At 47.0% G+C, this 16,760-nt stretch overlaps 1 protein-coding gene across 8 annotated transcripts in view; it reads right to left on the bottom strand.

The window, feature by feature from the left end:
- Positions 1 to 16,760, bottom strand: part of PPP6R2 (protein phosphatase 6 regulatory subunit 2) — a 91,557-nt gene that overhangs the window by 26,348 nt on the left and 48,449 nt on the right. For 3 of the 8 annotated variants that reach the window (XR_007517461.1, XM_049884760.1, XM_049884759.1), the window contains 2 exons: positions 7,883 to 8,126; positions 2,660 to 2,846 (listed from right to left, as the gene is read on the bottom strand). The exons of 1 other annotated variant lie outside the window; for it this stretch is intronic. Coding sequence is in view for 5 of the 7 variants with exons in the window: in XM_049884760.1 (XP_049740717.1) it covers positions 2,660 to 2,846; positions 7,883 to 8,109 (414 nt within the window). In the remaining 2 variants the exon portion in view is untranslated. 4 more of the 8 variants (XM_049884761.1, XM_049884762.1, XM_049884763.1 and 1 more) reach the window with 4 other exon arrangements.

Raw genomic sequence — 16,760 nt, 5'->3', positions numbered from 1 at the left:
ATTCTATGGATAAAATATTAAACGATGCAGGAAACAACAAAAGAAGATGGAAGGAATATACAGTGTCACTATACTAAAAAGAATTGGTTGACGTTCAACCATTTCAGGTAACATATGATCGGGAATCGACGGTACTGAAGGAAGAGGTCTAAACTGCCCTGAAAAAGGCACTAGCGAAAAAACAAGGCTCTGGGAATTGACAGAATACCAACTGAGATGTTTCAACAAACAGATGCAATGCTAAAAGTGCTCACTCGTCTATGCCAAGAAATTTGGAAGACAGCTATCTGGCCAACTGACTGGAAGAGATCCGTATTTACACCTAGTCCCCAAAAAGGTGGTCCCACCAAATGCAGAACTTACAAAACAATATCATTACTATCACATGGAAGCAAAATTTTGCTGAAGATCATCCAAAAGTGGCTGCAGCAGTATATCGACAGGGAACTGCCAGAAATTCAAGCCAGATTCAAAAGAGGACGTGGAACCAGGGATATCATTGCTGATGTCAGATAGATCCTGGCTGAAAGCAGAGAACACCAGGAAGATGTTTTCCTGTGTCTTAAATTGACTATGCTACGGCATTTGACTGTGTGAATCATAACAAATTATGGGTAACAATTCAGAGAATGGGAATTCCAGAACACTTAATTGTGCTCATGAGGAAATCTCTACATGGATCACGAGGCAGTCATTGAACAGAGTAAGGGTATACTGCATGGTTAACAGTGAGGAAAGGTGTGAGCCAGGGTTGTATCCTTTTGCCATACCTGTTCAGTCTGGATGCTAAGCAAATAATCCGAGCATCAGGGTTGGAGGAAGACTCATTAACAATCTGCATTACGCAGAAGATACAACCTTGCTGGCTGAAAACGAAGAGGGCTTGAAGCACTTACTGATGAAGATCCAAGACCACAGCCTTCAGTATGGAATGCACCTCAACATAAAGAAAACACAAATCCTCACAACTGGACCAGTGAGCAACATCATGATAAATGGAGAAAAGACTAAGGTTGTCAAGGATTTCATTTTAATTGGATCCACAATCAATAGCCATGGAAGCAGCAGTCAAATCAAAAGACACCTTGCATTGAGCAAACTGGCTGAAAGTCATGTCTTTAAAGTGTTAAAAAGCAAAGATGTCACCCTGAGGACTAAGGTGTGCCTGACCCAAGCCATGGTGTTTTCAATCACCTCCAACGCATGTGAAAGCTGGACAATGAGTAAGAAGACCAAAGAAGAATTGATGCCTTTGAATTGTGGTGCTGGCAAAGAATATTGAATATACCATGGACTGCCAACACAATGAACAAATCTGTCTTGGAAGAAGCACAACTTGGAAGCAAGGATGGCGAGACTATGTCTCACATACTTTGGACATGTTGTCAGGAGGGATCAGTCCCTGGAGAAGGACACCATGCATGGTAAAGCAGAGGGTCAGCAAAAAGGAGGAAGACCCTCAACGAGATGGACTGACACAGTGACTGCAACAATGGGCTTCAGCACAGCACTAACTAAGGATGGCGCAGTACTGGGCAGTGTTTCTTTCTGTTGTACGTTAAGTTCACTGTGACTTGGAACGGACTGGATGGCATCTAACAAGTCCTGATACCTGAGAGAGTTAGCTCTCTGTTTTTTCTCAAGACTGTTTTGACTCTTCTTTGCCCTTTGCATTTCTATATAGATTTTACAAGGAGCTTATGAATTTCCATACCAAAAAAACCTTCTGAAATTTAGATTAGGTTTGCATTCACTACAGATAACACGTCCTAAGTACATAACGTGAAGTCTTGCCATCTAATGCTTCTTGGGAGCATTCTGCTTGTACTTCTTCCAAGACGAGACTTGTTTGTTCTTTTGGTAGTCTAAAATTCAATATTCTTCTCCAACACTGTAATGCAAAGGCATAATTCAAATGCATTCTTTGGTCTTTTTTATTGATGTCCAGCTTTCACATGCAGAGAGGCAACTGAAAACACCATGGCTTGGGCCAGGTGTATGTTAGTCCTCAAAGTGACATCTTTGTTTTTGAACACTTTAAAGAGGTCTTTTGCAGTATTATCTGCCCAATGCAATACGTTTTTTGGTATCCTGACTGCTGCTTCCTTGGGCGGTGACTGTGGATCCAAGTAAAATGAAATCCTTGACAACTTCAATCTTTTCTCCGTTTATCATGATGTTCCTTATTGGTCCAGGTGTGAGGATTTTTGTTTTCTTTATGTTGCGGTGTAATCCATACTGAAGGCTGTGGTCTTTGATCTTCTCCAGTGATGAAATATACACTCACCAGGTGCTAAAACAAAAACTGGTAGGTAATATTAAGTGCTGGTTAAGGACCACATCAGTGGATGTCCTGAGGGTCTGAATGACGAAGGTGTGCTCCCAGGCCTGTCTCTGGTCTGGGATACCAGTGGCCCATTCCTGGGCCTTACAAGGCTGGGTAGCTCCGAGGGATGGTGGGAAGTGTGCCTCAGTCCAGTGCTGGCCAGCAGAAACATTCCTTGGAAAATCCTTTCTTATTCAAATTCTAAGCCACACGTGAGCACCCCTCATGCCCCACAGCTATCCCACAGCAGATGCAGTGGGTGCTGGTGACAGTCAGACATGGCAGCACCAGTGGGGACAGCCTGCTGCCACCATGTGGTCTCAGCTGACTTACTTGTTCAGTTTTTCTTGCAATGAGGTTGCCGATGGTCTTGCTGAAAAAGCTGGCGAGGAGAGGGTTGAGAGGAGGCTCATGGTCCAGAAAGTCGTACAGAAGGTTCAGTAAGGTCTCGTCCCCTCCCAGCTTGTCGTTGATCTGTGGCACATCAGAGGTCAGCAGCTCACAGGCTGTGTTTGGATATCTAAAAGGGCACAAACCAAGCAACTGAAGGTGAAATTAGACTTCTCAAGACACTCAGGAAGCTGGTTAAATAATCTACCTAAACCAAAAAAACAAACCCAAAGCCGCTGAGTCAATTCCAGCTAATAGCGACCTTACAGAACAGACTAGAACTGCCCCCACAGAGTTTGAAGGAGCAGCTGGTGGATTTGAACTGCCGACCTTTTGGTTAGCAGCCACAGCTCTTAACCACTGCACCACCAGGGCTCCAAATAATCTGCCTACTAGCAGGCAAATCTATATTAAAAGAACAAAAAACTGAACAGACCTCAGACAAAACAAAAACATGATTACTTTTGAACTAACATATTTATGACTCCACAAAGCTCTCAGTTTTTAAAGTACATGTTTGGGCACCTCGTACCCTACCAACCGACAACCTCCATTTCCAAACCCTGATCTCTGGACCAGCTGCATCTACCATGCCCTCTGCACCCACCACACCCTCTGCACCAACTGTACCCCCTGTGTACCCGTTGTAACCTCTACACCCACTGTACACTCTGTACCAGCCGCACCACTGAAACCTCCGTGGGTGGCACCCACGGCACCCTCTGCAAGCACTGCACCCTCTGCACCTACTGACTCCCTCTTACCAATGATCTCAGCTATGCCCATCGAAGAGGTCAATCTTTCCTTCCTCTCCTTCCATGCCTTTCTTACCCCTTCAGGTTAACAAACAATTTGAAGACGCGGCACAGACAGATCCAACCCACCCCAGACTGGATGAATGCTGCATCAGCAGTTTTCAGCACCACTGAGGTATTACTATTAATAAACACCAATATTTGTGACAATGTACTTTTGACAAAAAATATCACCTACAAGAGCATTCTTACACTACCCCACGCAGTGCCCACTATTACGTCCCTGCTTCATCATCAGCAGACACAGGGAGGGCATGTCTAGCCAACAACCCCCTGTGTCCAGGACAGCCCTGGACCAGTGACGAGTACCAATGCTACATGTCCCACATCATGGCACACCAGGAAGCGTGCTTGGCTGGAGGCAGCTGGGAGCATGGTGGGAGTGTCTTGAGGTAAGACACGCTGACCAGAGCAGCCCTGGGTCTGGCTGCCAGGCACACACCCTGCCCTGCACTTTCCCGGCCTCACCAAGTCCCTTACCCTCTGTGTCTCAGTGCTTGTTTCTGGGCATGGAGATAAGACCATCTATGCCACCCCACAAGCTTCTGTGAGGACGGAGGAACCAGTGTATATGAAACAGCGCCCAGCACACAGCAAGCACTTGGGCACCGCTGGCTGCTACTCCCTCCTCTGTACCACTGACAAGTACCAGAGCCAGGTACAGAGGACATGCCGACCAAGGGCCTGACCTGTGCAGTCTGTGTGGAGTGAAGAGGGCCTAGGCCTGCAGGACATGAGGAACAGAGTTGGCAGGGCACGGTGCCTGGCTGGGTATGGAGGTGGGAGGTCGTCACAGGTAAGGGCAAGACTAACCAGCACGGAAGACGGCGAGCAAGCTGTAGAGCGCAGGCAGTGCCGTGTGGGGCAGGCTGGGCCCGCAGGACCAACCAGGTTCAGAGTGGAGGCCCAGCAGCACTTATGTAAGCAGGCCTGGACCAGCAGAGAGGCCTGAGGGCCCAGAGCCAGTACAAGTGAGTTACTGCAGGCCAGGAGAGAAGGCAGAGGAGGGCCGAAGGCCACGGCAAGAAGGGCCGAGTGCTATGCGTGCAGCCATGGGCTGGGTCTATCCCAGCTCTGTGCCCCCTGGCTTGGCCTCTGGCTGTTAGCGTCTGTGTCTACGGGATGGGGTAGCCCAGGGTCTGCTCTGTAGGGTTAGCATAAGGTCAAATGATGGGATGCCCAGCACAAGAGTGGCTATGATGACCACCAGTGGAAGATGCACGCAGCACAGGGCAGAAGGACAGAGGGCCCAAGAGGATTTGGGAAGGAGAGTGCCAGCCGGAACACGAGAACCAGGCCACACGACTCCTGGAGGCGTAGGAGCTAGAGGTGAGAAACCATCCTAAGGATAGTGAAAGCGCCAGCCCCTCACAGGATGTCAGAGGTTCACTCCTGAAGAAAGCAGTCAGAGCTGCTGACACAGGAAGGCCAGGCACAGCTGGGGAGGGACGGGGCACCGTCCTGGGATGGGGACCTGGTAACGACAATGCTGACGATGTCATGCCAGCCCGTCTTCCCAGCCCCACGATGCTGATGGCTAGAGGGATTCTTGTCAAAGGATCGCCACCTGACAAGACGGCTGTGGCTGCCCACGGGATCAGCCCACAGAGGGTGTGCAAGGGCAACCTATGGTGAGTTAACAGGCCTCGTTTGGACATCACAGCTTATGGGCAGGTTTTAGTGCCTCACTCTTGGAAGGAACACAAATGGCAAACAACAAAGAGACAAAAAGAACTCAGAGGAAAGATAATGAAGAAAACATAAAAAACCACATTACAATAGGCTATGCACTGAAAGCTATTGGAAAATCTGAGAATAAGAAAGAGCTCTTAGAAATTAAAAATGTGATGGCAGAAATTTAAAAAATCAATAGAAGGATGGGAAGATAAAAGTTGAAGATATCCCTCGGATATAGAACAAAAAGACAAGGACGTGGCAGTAAGAGCGAATGCTAGAAGACTCAAGTGCACATTCAGGTGGTCTAGCAGATGGCACTGGGAGGAGAAGGACAGCGCCCACCAGAAATCCCAGGAAGAGAGAACAGGGGAAAACTGAAGGGAGAAACACCATCAGACAAATAACGCAGATACACTTCCTTGTGGATTCCAACACTGAGAGGGCCCATGGAGCCCAAACAAAAGACCACGATATTATCACATCGCTGGGAAGTTTCAGAACAGAAGGCAGTAGAAAAGACCTAACCGCTCTGCGGGGGAGTGGGGAGTGAGGAAAACACGACAGACAGACAGACAAAGGGGACTCCCTGGCATCTAACCTCAAGAGCAAGGCTGGAAACCAGAAGACAAGTCTTCAAAGTGACTGGACCAGGCTGCCCAGCCTGGAAGCCTGAAGCAGAGTATCCAGCAAGTACAAGTCACGTACATTCTTAGACGTGCTTGGCCCCCAAGAGCATGACCTCTGTGGCCTTTTGCAAGACGCTACCTGAGAGAAGGCAATTGGCTACAAGGAAGGAAACCGAGAGCAAGGAAACTGCTGAAATGTCGGAACACAGGGATGGCGAGTTACCAGAGCAGGGCTGGAAGGCTCCAGGAAGCGCTGGGTGGGGGAGGCCCCAAACCTGTGGACAGAAAGCTCTGCCAGCCCAGCCCCCTGCCCCCTCTGCCCCTCCAGGAGTCATTGGGGAAGCATGGGTTGGGCATGCTAGGCTCTGCCACTCAAGCACCAGCCAGCCCAGCTCTGCTCTGGTTCACTCTGAGACGGGAACAGCGTGGCCCAGCAGCCCAGCATCATCAACCACCTTCTCCCAAATCTGCTTTAAGGGTAACAAAAATGTTATCTTGGTGTCTGTCTGCTGGCTCTTTCATCTTATTTCTCAAAAAGTCCAAAACTCGGCAAGCAGACTGTTCAGGCACCTCAAGGAAGAGACCAGGAACATCTGCCCATTTCCAGGGCTGGGTCACATGGCCACTGCTTCCAGCTCTGCGGGCTTAGGGCAGAGGTATTACACAGGCCCACCTGTCCGGAGCAGCCTTAGACTGCAAGCAGGGACAGAAGCTGCTGCCTGAGCCCGGAGCACAGAGGAGCCACCTCTCTGGAGCAGGCACAGCTCAGGTTCACTCTCCACTCTCAGGAAAAGAGGGTCTCTCCGTCACCCAGAGTCCAGACGTCAGGGTGAGACAGCCATGTGCTCAGCCAGGTTGCAGGTGCAACCTTACACTCTAGGACACGTGCCCAAGTGACACCTGTCAGAGGAGGTGCTGGCTCTAACCTGTCAGAGCCCAGCCCAGGCGGGCGGCAGGCCTGTCCTTGAGAGGCAGACTGGATTTCTGTGAAATAAAGTCCTACTGGCACGCAGCCACATCCATTAATTTACCATCATGAAAGGCTGCTTCCACGCTGCAACCTGCTCTTCATACATACCTATATTTTCCCACCTATGAAAAGCAATCTTAACCCTGTTTTCTCCTCTTGCTACCACCTCACCCAACCATCCATCTACCCAACCATCCATCCACGCATGCATCCACCCATCCATCCACTCATCCATCTATTCCACTCATCCATCCATCCATTCCATCCATCTATCCATCCACCCACCCACCCCTCCATCTACCCACCCACCATCCACCCATCTATCCATCCACCTACCATCCATCCATCCATCTATATATATCCATCCAGCTATCCATCCTATTCCTTTTCTCAAAAAAATTGGTTTAATATTTTTAATCAGAGTAACATGTATACATGCTTGAAAAGATCATATAGTGTGAGAGGGCTCATGATAAAAGGCAGGTCCCCATCCCTGTTACCATTCTCACTCCCAAGTCACATTTCTCATAGACTTCATTGCATACTCTTTTAGCTATTTTCTCTATCAGCTCCCTTGTTTCTAAATAGCATATGCACATATACGTGACATTCCCGCTGCCTTTATCAATTCTAGGTGTCACACAACGGAAGAGGAAGGTTCAGCCCCACCACCTACTACCCTCTCCTCACTCTCCCTGGGCAGCTGGAACATAATCTTTAGTCACGCTGCTGCCCAGTGTTCACCTTAGTCTGAACAGGTAAACACCGTTCACAGTTCACTCTTTATTCACTTACAGAAGGGCTCCCCCGGAGGTGGTCTTTTTCTCACTGTTGACTTATCTATCACTGACTTCTCCTAGACTCTGACTGTAAACCCCCCTGGACCATCACTGCCACTCAGGCATACCTTGCCCCAGCCCTACAGGTACGGCTTCCTCAGACTCAGCTAGGGTGGGACATTTAAGGCTAGCGTCTCAGTGACAAAACCCTTGTGACTGGCTGTCCCCAAACAACCTGCTACCTGCCTGCGGCTCTGCCCAGTGACACGTGGCCCACCTGGCACGGCAGCAGTACATACTTGAAGCGGACCTTCTCTTCCATGTCCAGGGGCGGGTCCTGCGTGATGAGGCTCACCAGCTCCTCCATGCATTGCTGCCGGCACAGGAAGTCCAGCAGCTTTCGGTTCTGGGCCTTGCACTCCTGCAGGAGGTCATCCTCATCCATAAGCTCCTGCAGCGTCACGTCCTCCTTGTCCAGCAGCTTGTCGACGTGCGAGGTGGTATTCAAGTCAAACTTCCAGAACATGGTGATGGCTCACAGAGCTACGAGAGAGGCAACAGGGTCACGTCTCCCCTCCTCCACGAGCCCATCCTCAGCAACTCCACACTGAAGTCCAGGAAGCCTGGGCTGCTCCATCCCCAAGACCAGTGTGCACTCCCACAGGCCGCAGACGGAGACAGCCCAGCACATACTGCTCTGATCTGGCCATCAAGGTCAGCTCACAGGCCAGCACCACCTGCTGGCTGTCCCTCTTCAGCAGCTCGGCCCTAGAGACACCACTATCTGCCCAGCTCCCAGGACACTGCCTCCTCTAGGTTGTCCCGTGGGCTGAGATGCCTCCCTCATTTGACAGCCCCCTGCGCATTCGCCCGGTTCTTGGTTCTGTCTGCCAACACCATCTGATGTCTCCCACGTGCAGGCAACAGAGATGCCATTCCACTATGAGAAAGGCAGTGCCTCCCAAACCCGCAGCCATAGTGTCCAGTACCCTCCTGAGCAAGACGCTGGACACTTTCCCAGGTGTCTCCCAGAAAGCAGTCTCAACAACTCAGACTCAAGATACCTCATCTTGCTGGCCTTTACCACCTGGCCTCCCCGCACCATCCCTGCTGGGTGAGTAACACCCAGAGTTGTTCTTACAGCTGCCACCCTCCTCACGTGTGCACCCAGTAAGTCACTAGGTCTCCCCATAGCACCCTGAGAAACCCCTACTAAGCCGTCCTTCCTCCATATCTCCAACCATGGACTTTGCCTGGACATTTAAGAGCCACTGAGCTAGGCCAGCCTTGTAGAGTCCAGGCAAAATGAATGTCAGAAGAGACTCTGAAGCTTACTCTTGAATGTCAAATACCTAAAGCAAAAGAAGAAATGCGGAAGTAAAAGAGGTGAACAGAAGATTTCAAAAGGCAGCTCGAGAAGACAAAGTCAAGTATTATAATGGTACCTGCAAAGACCTGGAGATAGAAAACCAAAAGGGAAGAACATACTTGGCATTTCTCAAGCTAAAAGAACTAAAGAAAAATCTCAAGACTTGTTGCAATACTGAAGAACTCTATGGGAAAATATTAAACGATGCAGAAAACATCAAAGGAAGATGGAAAGAACACAAAGAGTCCCTATGCCAGGAAGGACTGCTCAACGTTCAACCATTTCAGGAGGTACCACATGATCAGGAAGAAGTCCAAACTGCACTGAAGGCATTGGTGAAAAACAAGGCTCCAGAAATTGACAGAATACCAACCAAGATGTTTCCGTAAAACGGATGCAGCACTGGAAGCACTGACTCATCTACACCAAGAAATCTGGAAGACAGTTTACCTGTACCCATTCTGTCATATTTGTGCCTATTCCAAAGAAACGTGATCCAACAGAATGCAGAAATTATTGAAAAATATCATTATCACACACCAGTAAACTTTTGCTGAAGATCATTCAAAAGCGGTCGAGGCAGTACATCGACAGGGAATCTCCAGAAATGCACACCGGAGTCAGAAGAGGACGTGGAACAAGGGATATCATTGCTGATGCCAGATGGATCCTGGGCGAAAGCAGAGAACACCAGGAATATGTTTACTTCTGTTTTATTTACTATGCTAAGGCATTCAACTGTGTGGATGATAGCAAATTATGGATATCACTGTGGAGAATGGGAATTCCGGAACACTTAATTGTGCTCATGAGGAATCTGTTCACAGACCAAGAGGCAGTTGTTCGAAAAGAACAAGAGGATACTCCATGGTTAAAAGTCAGGAAAGGCATGCGTCAGGGTTGTATCCTTTCACCATACCAATTCAATCTTTACGCTGAGCAACTAATCCGAGAAGCTGGACTACATGAAGAACGGGGCATCAGGATTGGAGGAAGACTCATTAACAACCCGCGTTTTGCAGATGACACAACTTTCCTTGCTGAAAATGAAGAGGACTTGAAGCACTTACTGATGAAGATCAAAGAGCACAGCCTTCAGTACGGATTACATCTCAACGTAAAGAAAACAAAAGTCCTCACAGCTGGACCAATAAGTAACACCATGATAAATGGCAAGAAGATTGAAGTTGTCAAGGATTTCATTTTACTTGGATCCACAATCAACACCCATGGAAGCAGGAGTTAAGAAATCAAAAGATGCGTTGCATTGGGCAAATCAGCTGCGAAAGACCGCTTTAAGTGTTGAAAAGCTAAGATGTCACCTTGAGGACTAAGGTGCGCCTGATCTAAGCCATGGTGTTTTCAATGCATGTGAAAGCTGGACAATGAATAAGGAAGATCCAAGAAGAACTGATGCCTTTGAATTGTAGTGCTGGCGAAGAAATTCCATGGACTGCCAAAAGAATGAACAAATCTGACTTGGAAGAAGTACAGCCAGAATGCTCCTTAGAAGCAAGGATGGCGAGACTGCGTCTTACATACTTTAGACATGTTATCAGGTGAGATCAGTCCCTGGAGAAGGACATCATGGTTGGTAAAGTAGAGGGTCAGGGAAAAAGAGGAAGACCCTCAATGAGATGGACTGACAGAGTGGCTGCAACGATGGGCTCAAGCACAGCAACAATTGTGAGCATAATGCAGGACTGGGCAGTGTTTCGTTCTGCTGTGCATAGCATTGCTATGAGTCAGAATCAACTCGACTGTACCTAACAACAACAGCCAGAAGAATGATCAAATGTCTTGGAAGAAGTACAGCCAGAATGCTCCTTAGAAGCGTGGTGAGACTTTGTCTCACATACTTCAGACATGTTATCAAGAGGGACCAGTCCCTGGAGAAGGACATCATGCTTGGTAAAGTAGAAGGTCAGCAAAAAAGAAAAAGACCCTCAACGAGATGGACTGACACACTGGCTACAACAATGAGCTCAAGCATAACAACGACTGTGAGAACGGCACAGGATCGGGCAGTGTTTTGTTCTGTTGTGTACTGGGTCACTGTGAGTCTGAACCAACTGGATAACATGTAACAATGACGACACTACATAAAACCCTCCTGTTCGTTAATGAAACTCTGCTGCTCTGGGACCCCTGACACCAGGCACCACAGCCTGTCTGCCCCCCAGCCCTGCGCCTTTACTGTGTCCAACTTACTTTTCCAAATTTTAGTCGCCTTCATATCATTCCCATCTCCTCTCTGCTGGCCCCAGGTGCCCACCACACCTCCAGGCTGCTTTGTACAAAGTGTCCTTCTGACCCTCTAGACACCACTCATTCTCCCTCCCCCATCCTACAGCCAAAAAACACAAATACGGAACGTACTTTCACACTTTTATGCCTCAGCACATACTCTTTCTTGTGCTAAAACAAAATCCTACTCACCCAGTCAGACGAAGCTAACCTGGAACTCCCTCCACTGCCCTCAGTTCCCCACACCTGCATGCACCTTGGCACCTGCGCACACCTCTGATGCCCTGTTCAGAACTCAGCATGTTCTCAATGACCCTACAGCTGGCTGGACAGCCAGTTTCACAGGCAAACTATTAAATGTTTTGCATATACACTGCTGGAGGACTTTGAAAGATGCTAATTTTTTTAACCATAACATTAGCCACTACACTACTTAAATCTGGGACCTATGTATTTTGATTGCAAGTTCTTAATTTGAATTTCAGCTTTTCTTCACCCTCTTATGATTCCAAAGGTAATGAGTAACAGCTGAAGTGAAAAACCTCTCTAAACCACCAATCGCCACAATGACATCAGAACAGGAATCCTCCTTTACAACAGATGCGCACTGGGGTTGAAAGGAAAAAAGGAAACCTCAACAGAGAGCGTTTGCAGGCTGTAGGAGGACTCAAGGCTCCAGGCAGCAGCTAGCAGGAGGTGTGGGAAGTGAGTTCCAGAGAGAAGGCCCAGAGAGGCCAGAGGCACTTACTATCAGTACAAACTCCTCCCCACCTTCAACAAGCCACCAGACAAGGAGGCGTGGCCTGGGTGGCCAGGCCAGCGAGGCTATCCACCCTGTGGCACACCTGCCCCCACCGCAGCGGTCCCTGCCTCCTGGCAACCCTGCAACCAGCTGCTGCTCCTGAAGGACTCTTAGGCCTGCCCTTTCAGTATCTTTTAACCATATTTCACTCACATAAAAAAGCTGGGAGAAAACAGGTTATGGTAGATCCCAAGGAGGCAGATTCCACGCAGCTCATGAGCCCTCCAAGTAGAAGGCTCTCTGCAGCCCCAGAATCTGGGCTCAGCAATGGGCGGCAGCAGCTGTGACCAAACAGAGGTCAAACCATCCTTGGACATGGTGGCTACTCCCTCAGTGCTCAGGGAACCCCAAGCCACCACTATGAGAATTAGCCTATTTTTTTTTTTAGCCTAACTAGACAGTAAATGACCACAGCGCAGTGGCCTCTGGGGACCCTGCCATCAGCCTGCTCACCCACCACCAGCTGAATGCCAATGTACGTGTGAATCCACTGACACCAAGCAAAGGAGCCACCCCAGCTGGGCTAATAACCCACAGAATTGTGAGCAAATAAACAGTGGTCTTATGAAGCCTCCAGCTTTTGGAGCGCTTGTTATACAGTAAAAGCTAACTGATACAAGAGCCTCTATCTGCATCAGTCCTCGGGGCTTGGGTTCGGGCCAAAAATGAGCCAAAAAGAACACAAGCAGGAGAATGATGACAGGCACCATGTATATTTGTATTTACGTGTGTCCTGGGTCACCCATTTTATCCTCTCTGAATCTTAGTGTTTGGTCCTACTGGTAAAGATTAAACAAGATATCATTTGTAAAGCACTTAGCATAATACCAAGTGTGTAACTGCTCAGTAAACGTCAGCAACCCTTCTATTTATGCCAATACCATCACCTCATCTCCTTCAACTGCTATACTACCGCTGCCACTGCTGCACAGCCACATGCCCAGCACGCTGCTCCACCAGGACACTCAGGACACAGCGCTCCTGCCCCATCTGCTGCCACAGCCCTCTCACCACTCCCTCCTGTTCCTGCGTCCACCATTAGTTCTACCGCTGTGTCATGGACTGAATTTTGTCCACAAAAATACGTGTCAACTTGGTCAGGCCACAATTCTCAGTACTGTATGGCTGTCCTCTATTTTGTGATTTTCCTATTTGCTCTAAATCATAATCTCTGCCTGTGGTTAAGGAAGATTACGGTGGGATGTAATACCCTCGCTCAGGTTACATCCTTGATCCAACGTAAACAGAGTCTCCCTAAGGTGTGGCCCGTACCACCTTTTATCTTACAAGAGATAAAAGGAAAGGGAATCAAACAGAGAGGGGGGACCTCATACCACCACCAAGTAGCAGTGTCAGGAGCAGAGCCTGTCCTTCGGACCCAGTGGTCCCTGAGCAGAGAAGCTCCCAGTCCAGGGGAAGACTGATGAGAGAGAAAGAGCCTTCCCCTGGAGCTGACACCCTGAATTTGGACTTGTATCCTACTTTACTGTGAGGAAATGAACTTCTCTTTGTTAAAGCCATCCACTTCTGGTATTTCTGTTGTAGCAGCACTAGACAACGAAGACACTCGGCTTCATAGGGGCCATTTATATGGGACCAGGGCAAGAACAGACAAACGTAAAGGACAGAATGTCCCAGGGTAAACATGGGCACACAATATATGACAGATGTGACATTTCAGTACAGCGGAGAAAGGATTTATTTACTAGTGCACACTGGCACGATTAGCTACCATTGGAAAAAATAGATTACCATACCTACCTGACAATCATGTAAAAATAAACCCTGCAGAATCTGACTACCACAGAGCAATGGGAATCAGACTGACGCTCTGACCCTGAACAACTATCAAACTGCACAACACAGGTACAGTAACAGTTTTCAGGTGCTGGGCAGCAGAGAGCCACGGTGGTACACCTCAAGGGAAAGAAGCACAAGAAGTGGCCTCAATGCTCATCTTAGCCTTCTGACTGGGCACTTTCTGAACAGAGGAGGGGGGAGTCCACACAAAAAGCAGTGGCTTGCTGGGGAAAAGAAAGAGGTTGGGGTTCAAGGCTGCTTGTTGTTGTTGTCGTTGTTAGGTGCCACCGAGTCAGTTCCGGCTCCTAGCGGCTCCATGTACGACAGAATGAAACACTGCCCAGTCCTGCACTATCCTCACAATCGTTGTTATGCTTGAGCCCACTGCTGCAGCCACTGTGTCAATCCATCTCGTTGAGGGTCTTCCTCTTTTTCCCTGACCCTCTACTTTACCAAGCACGATGCCCTCCCTTCTCCAGGGACGGATCTCTCCTGACACGTCCAAAGGACATAAGATGCAGTCTCGCCATCCTTGCTTCTAAGGAGCATTCTGGTTGTATTTCTTCCAAGACGAATTTGTTCATTCTTTTGGCAGTCCATGGTATATGCAATATTCTTTGCCAACACCACAAATCAAAGCTGTCAATTCTTCTTTGGTCTTCCTTATTCATTGTCCAGCTTTCACATGCATATGATGTGATTGAAAATACCATGGCTTGGGTCAGGCGCACCTTAGTCTTCAAGGTGACATCTTTGCTTTTCAGCACTTTAAAGAGGTCTTTTGCAGCTGATTTGCCCAATACAACATGTCTATTGATTTCCTGACTGCTGCTTACACGGGTGCTGATTTTGGATCCAAGTAAAATGAAATCCTTGACAACTTCAATCTCAGATGATGAAAATTTGTAGGCTGCTTAAAAAAATAATAATAAAATAAATAAAATTTTTTTTTTTAGATGACTAAAATTTGCAAGGCAGAGTGACAGACAGAAGTGATTTGCATAAAAAAGCTCCAGAAAAAATAAAATCAAAAGCTGGTTCTTCAAAAAGATCAATAAAAGTAATAAACCTCTAGCTACACTGATCAAGAAAAAAATAATTTGAGTGCATTAGAACTGTGGTGTTGGCAAAAAATAGTGAATATACCGTGGACTGCCAGTAAGAAGAACGAACAAAACAGTCTTGGAAGAAGTCAGAATGCTCCTTAGAAGCAAGGATCACAAAACTTCATCTTGCTTACTTTGGACATGTCATCAAGTAAGACCAATCGCACTATAAGGACCCCAGGGGTCATGGACCCCAGACCTTCTGTTAGCCCAAGACAGGAACCATCCCCAAAGCCAACTCTTCAGACAGGGATTGGACTGAACTATGAGATAGAAAAGGATACTGGTGAAGAGTGAGCTTCTTAGATCAAGTAGACACATGAGACTATGTGGGCAGCTCCTGCCTGGAGAAAAGAGGAGAGGTCAGAGGGGGTCAGGAGCTGGCCAAATGGACACGAAAACAGACGGTGGAAGGAAGGCGTGTCTGTCTCATTAGAGGGAGAACAACCAGGAGTATATAGCAAGGTGTATGTAAGTTTCTAAAAGAGAGACTGACTTAGTTTGTAAACTTTCACTTAAAGCACAACAAAAATTAAAAAAAGGAAGATCAATCGCTAGAAAAGGACATCATGTTGGGTAAAGTAGAGGGTCAGAGAAAATGAAAGAAATCCTCACGGAGGTGGACTGACACAATAGCCTCAACAATGGGCACAAGCATACCAATGATCGTGGAGATGGCACAGGGCCAGGCAACGGTTTCTTTCTGTTATATAGACTATCACTGGGCATTGAAGCTGATGCAACAGCAACTAACAATTAAAAATCTATATGATTTCAATTTAAAAAAAAAAAAAAAAGAGCCTAGCCCAATATTCTGAATCATTCAGTCACTCTTGTTTCTCAACGCCTTTTACAGACTTCACATTCACCCTCCCACCTTCTTCACAGGGTCAGCAGACCAGCCCAACTTCCAAGGCTCTCGCCTGGCCTTCGGCATTATTGCCATTGACAAGCTTTGAGTTATCTATTAATGTGACAAGATATGCTATTGTATCTTTAGAACACTAATTAAAACTTTAATAAAGGAGAACTGAGGTCAGAATTCTGCAGCTTGTCATTAGGAATTTTATCACTCTCTCACCATCAACCAAACAAGAATCTTTGGAGCACAGCCATCCACCTTGATAGGATTATACCTAGTAGACATTTCCGAGAAGAGCATGCCAAGATGGCTGTCTTATTATGACAAAGGCAGAGGTATTAAGTTAAAAAAGTCAAAAGGAAAAATACAAATGACCACAGGTCTTACGTTTAGGGCAGTCACCGTGAGAACATAAATACAATATATGCATAACATTTAAACCAGCAGTTAAACAAATGAAAAAAACACTATCTATTCAATGGAAAACAGGAAAGGAGAAAAAAAAATAAAGTTTTACTAAATGGAAAATATAAGATGGCAGAAATAAGTCCTAATATAATAATAATTTTAAATAAATATTTATCAGTTAAAATAATCAATGAAAAGAGAGCTTCTCAGATTGGACTAAAAAGACCAATATCCAACAATATCTTTACTACAAAAGCCACAATTTTAAAAACTCAGAAAGGCAAAAATATGAAGGTTTAAAAATTTACACCAAGTAAACATGAACCAAAAGAAAGGTAAGATACAACCTTAGTATTTGACAAGCTAAAATTTAAAGCATAAAATAATAAGGAGGCAAAAATTTGGGGGAACCATACATCTGATAAGGACTTAATGTCCAGAATATATAAAGAACTCTGTTAACGTAACAACAAAAAGACAACCCAATTTAAAAATGGGCAAAGGAATTGAAGACATTTCACCAAAGGGGAAATACAAATGGCCAAAAAACACATCAGAAGATGCTCGGCATCATTAGTCATTA

This window comes from Elephas maximus, chromosome 4 (assembly GCF_024166365.1).
Source record: "Elephas maximus indicus isolate mEleMax1 chromosome 4, mEleMax1 primary haplotype, whole genome shotgun sequence".
NCBI lineage: Eukaryota > Metazoa > Chordata > Mammalia > Proboscidea > Elephantidae > Elephas > Elephas maximus.
This window is presented reverse-complemented; position numbering and strand designations above follow the sequence as displayed.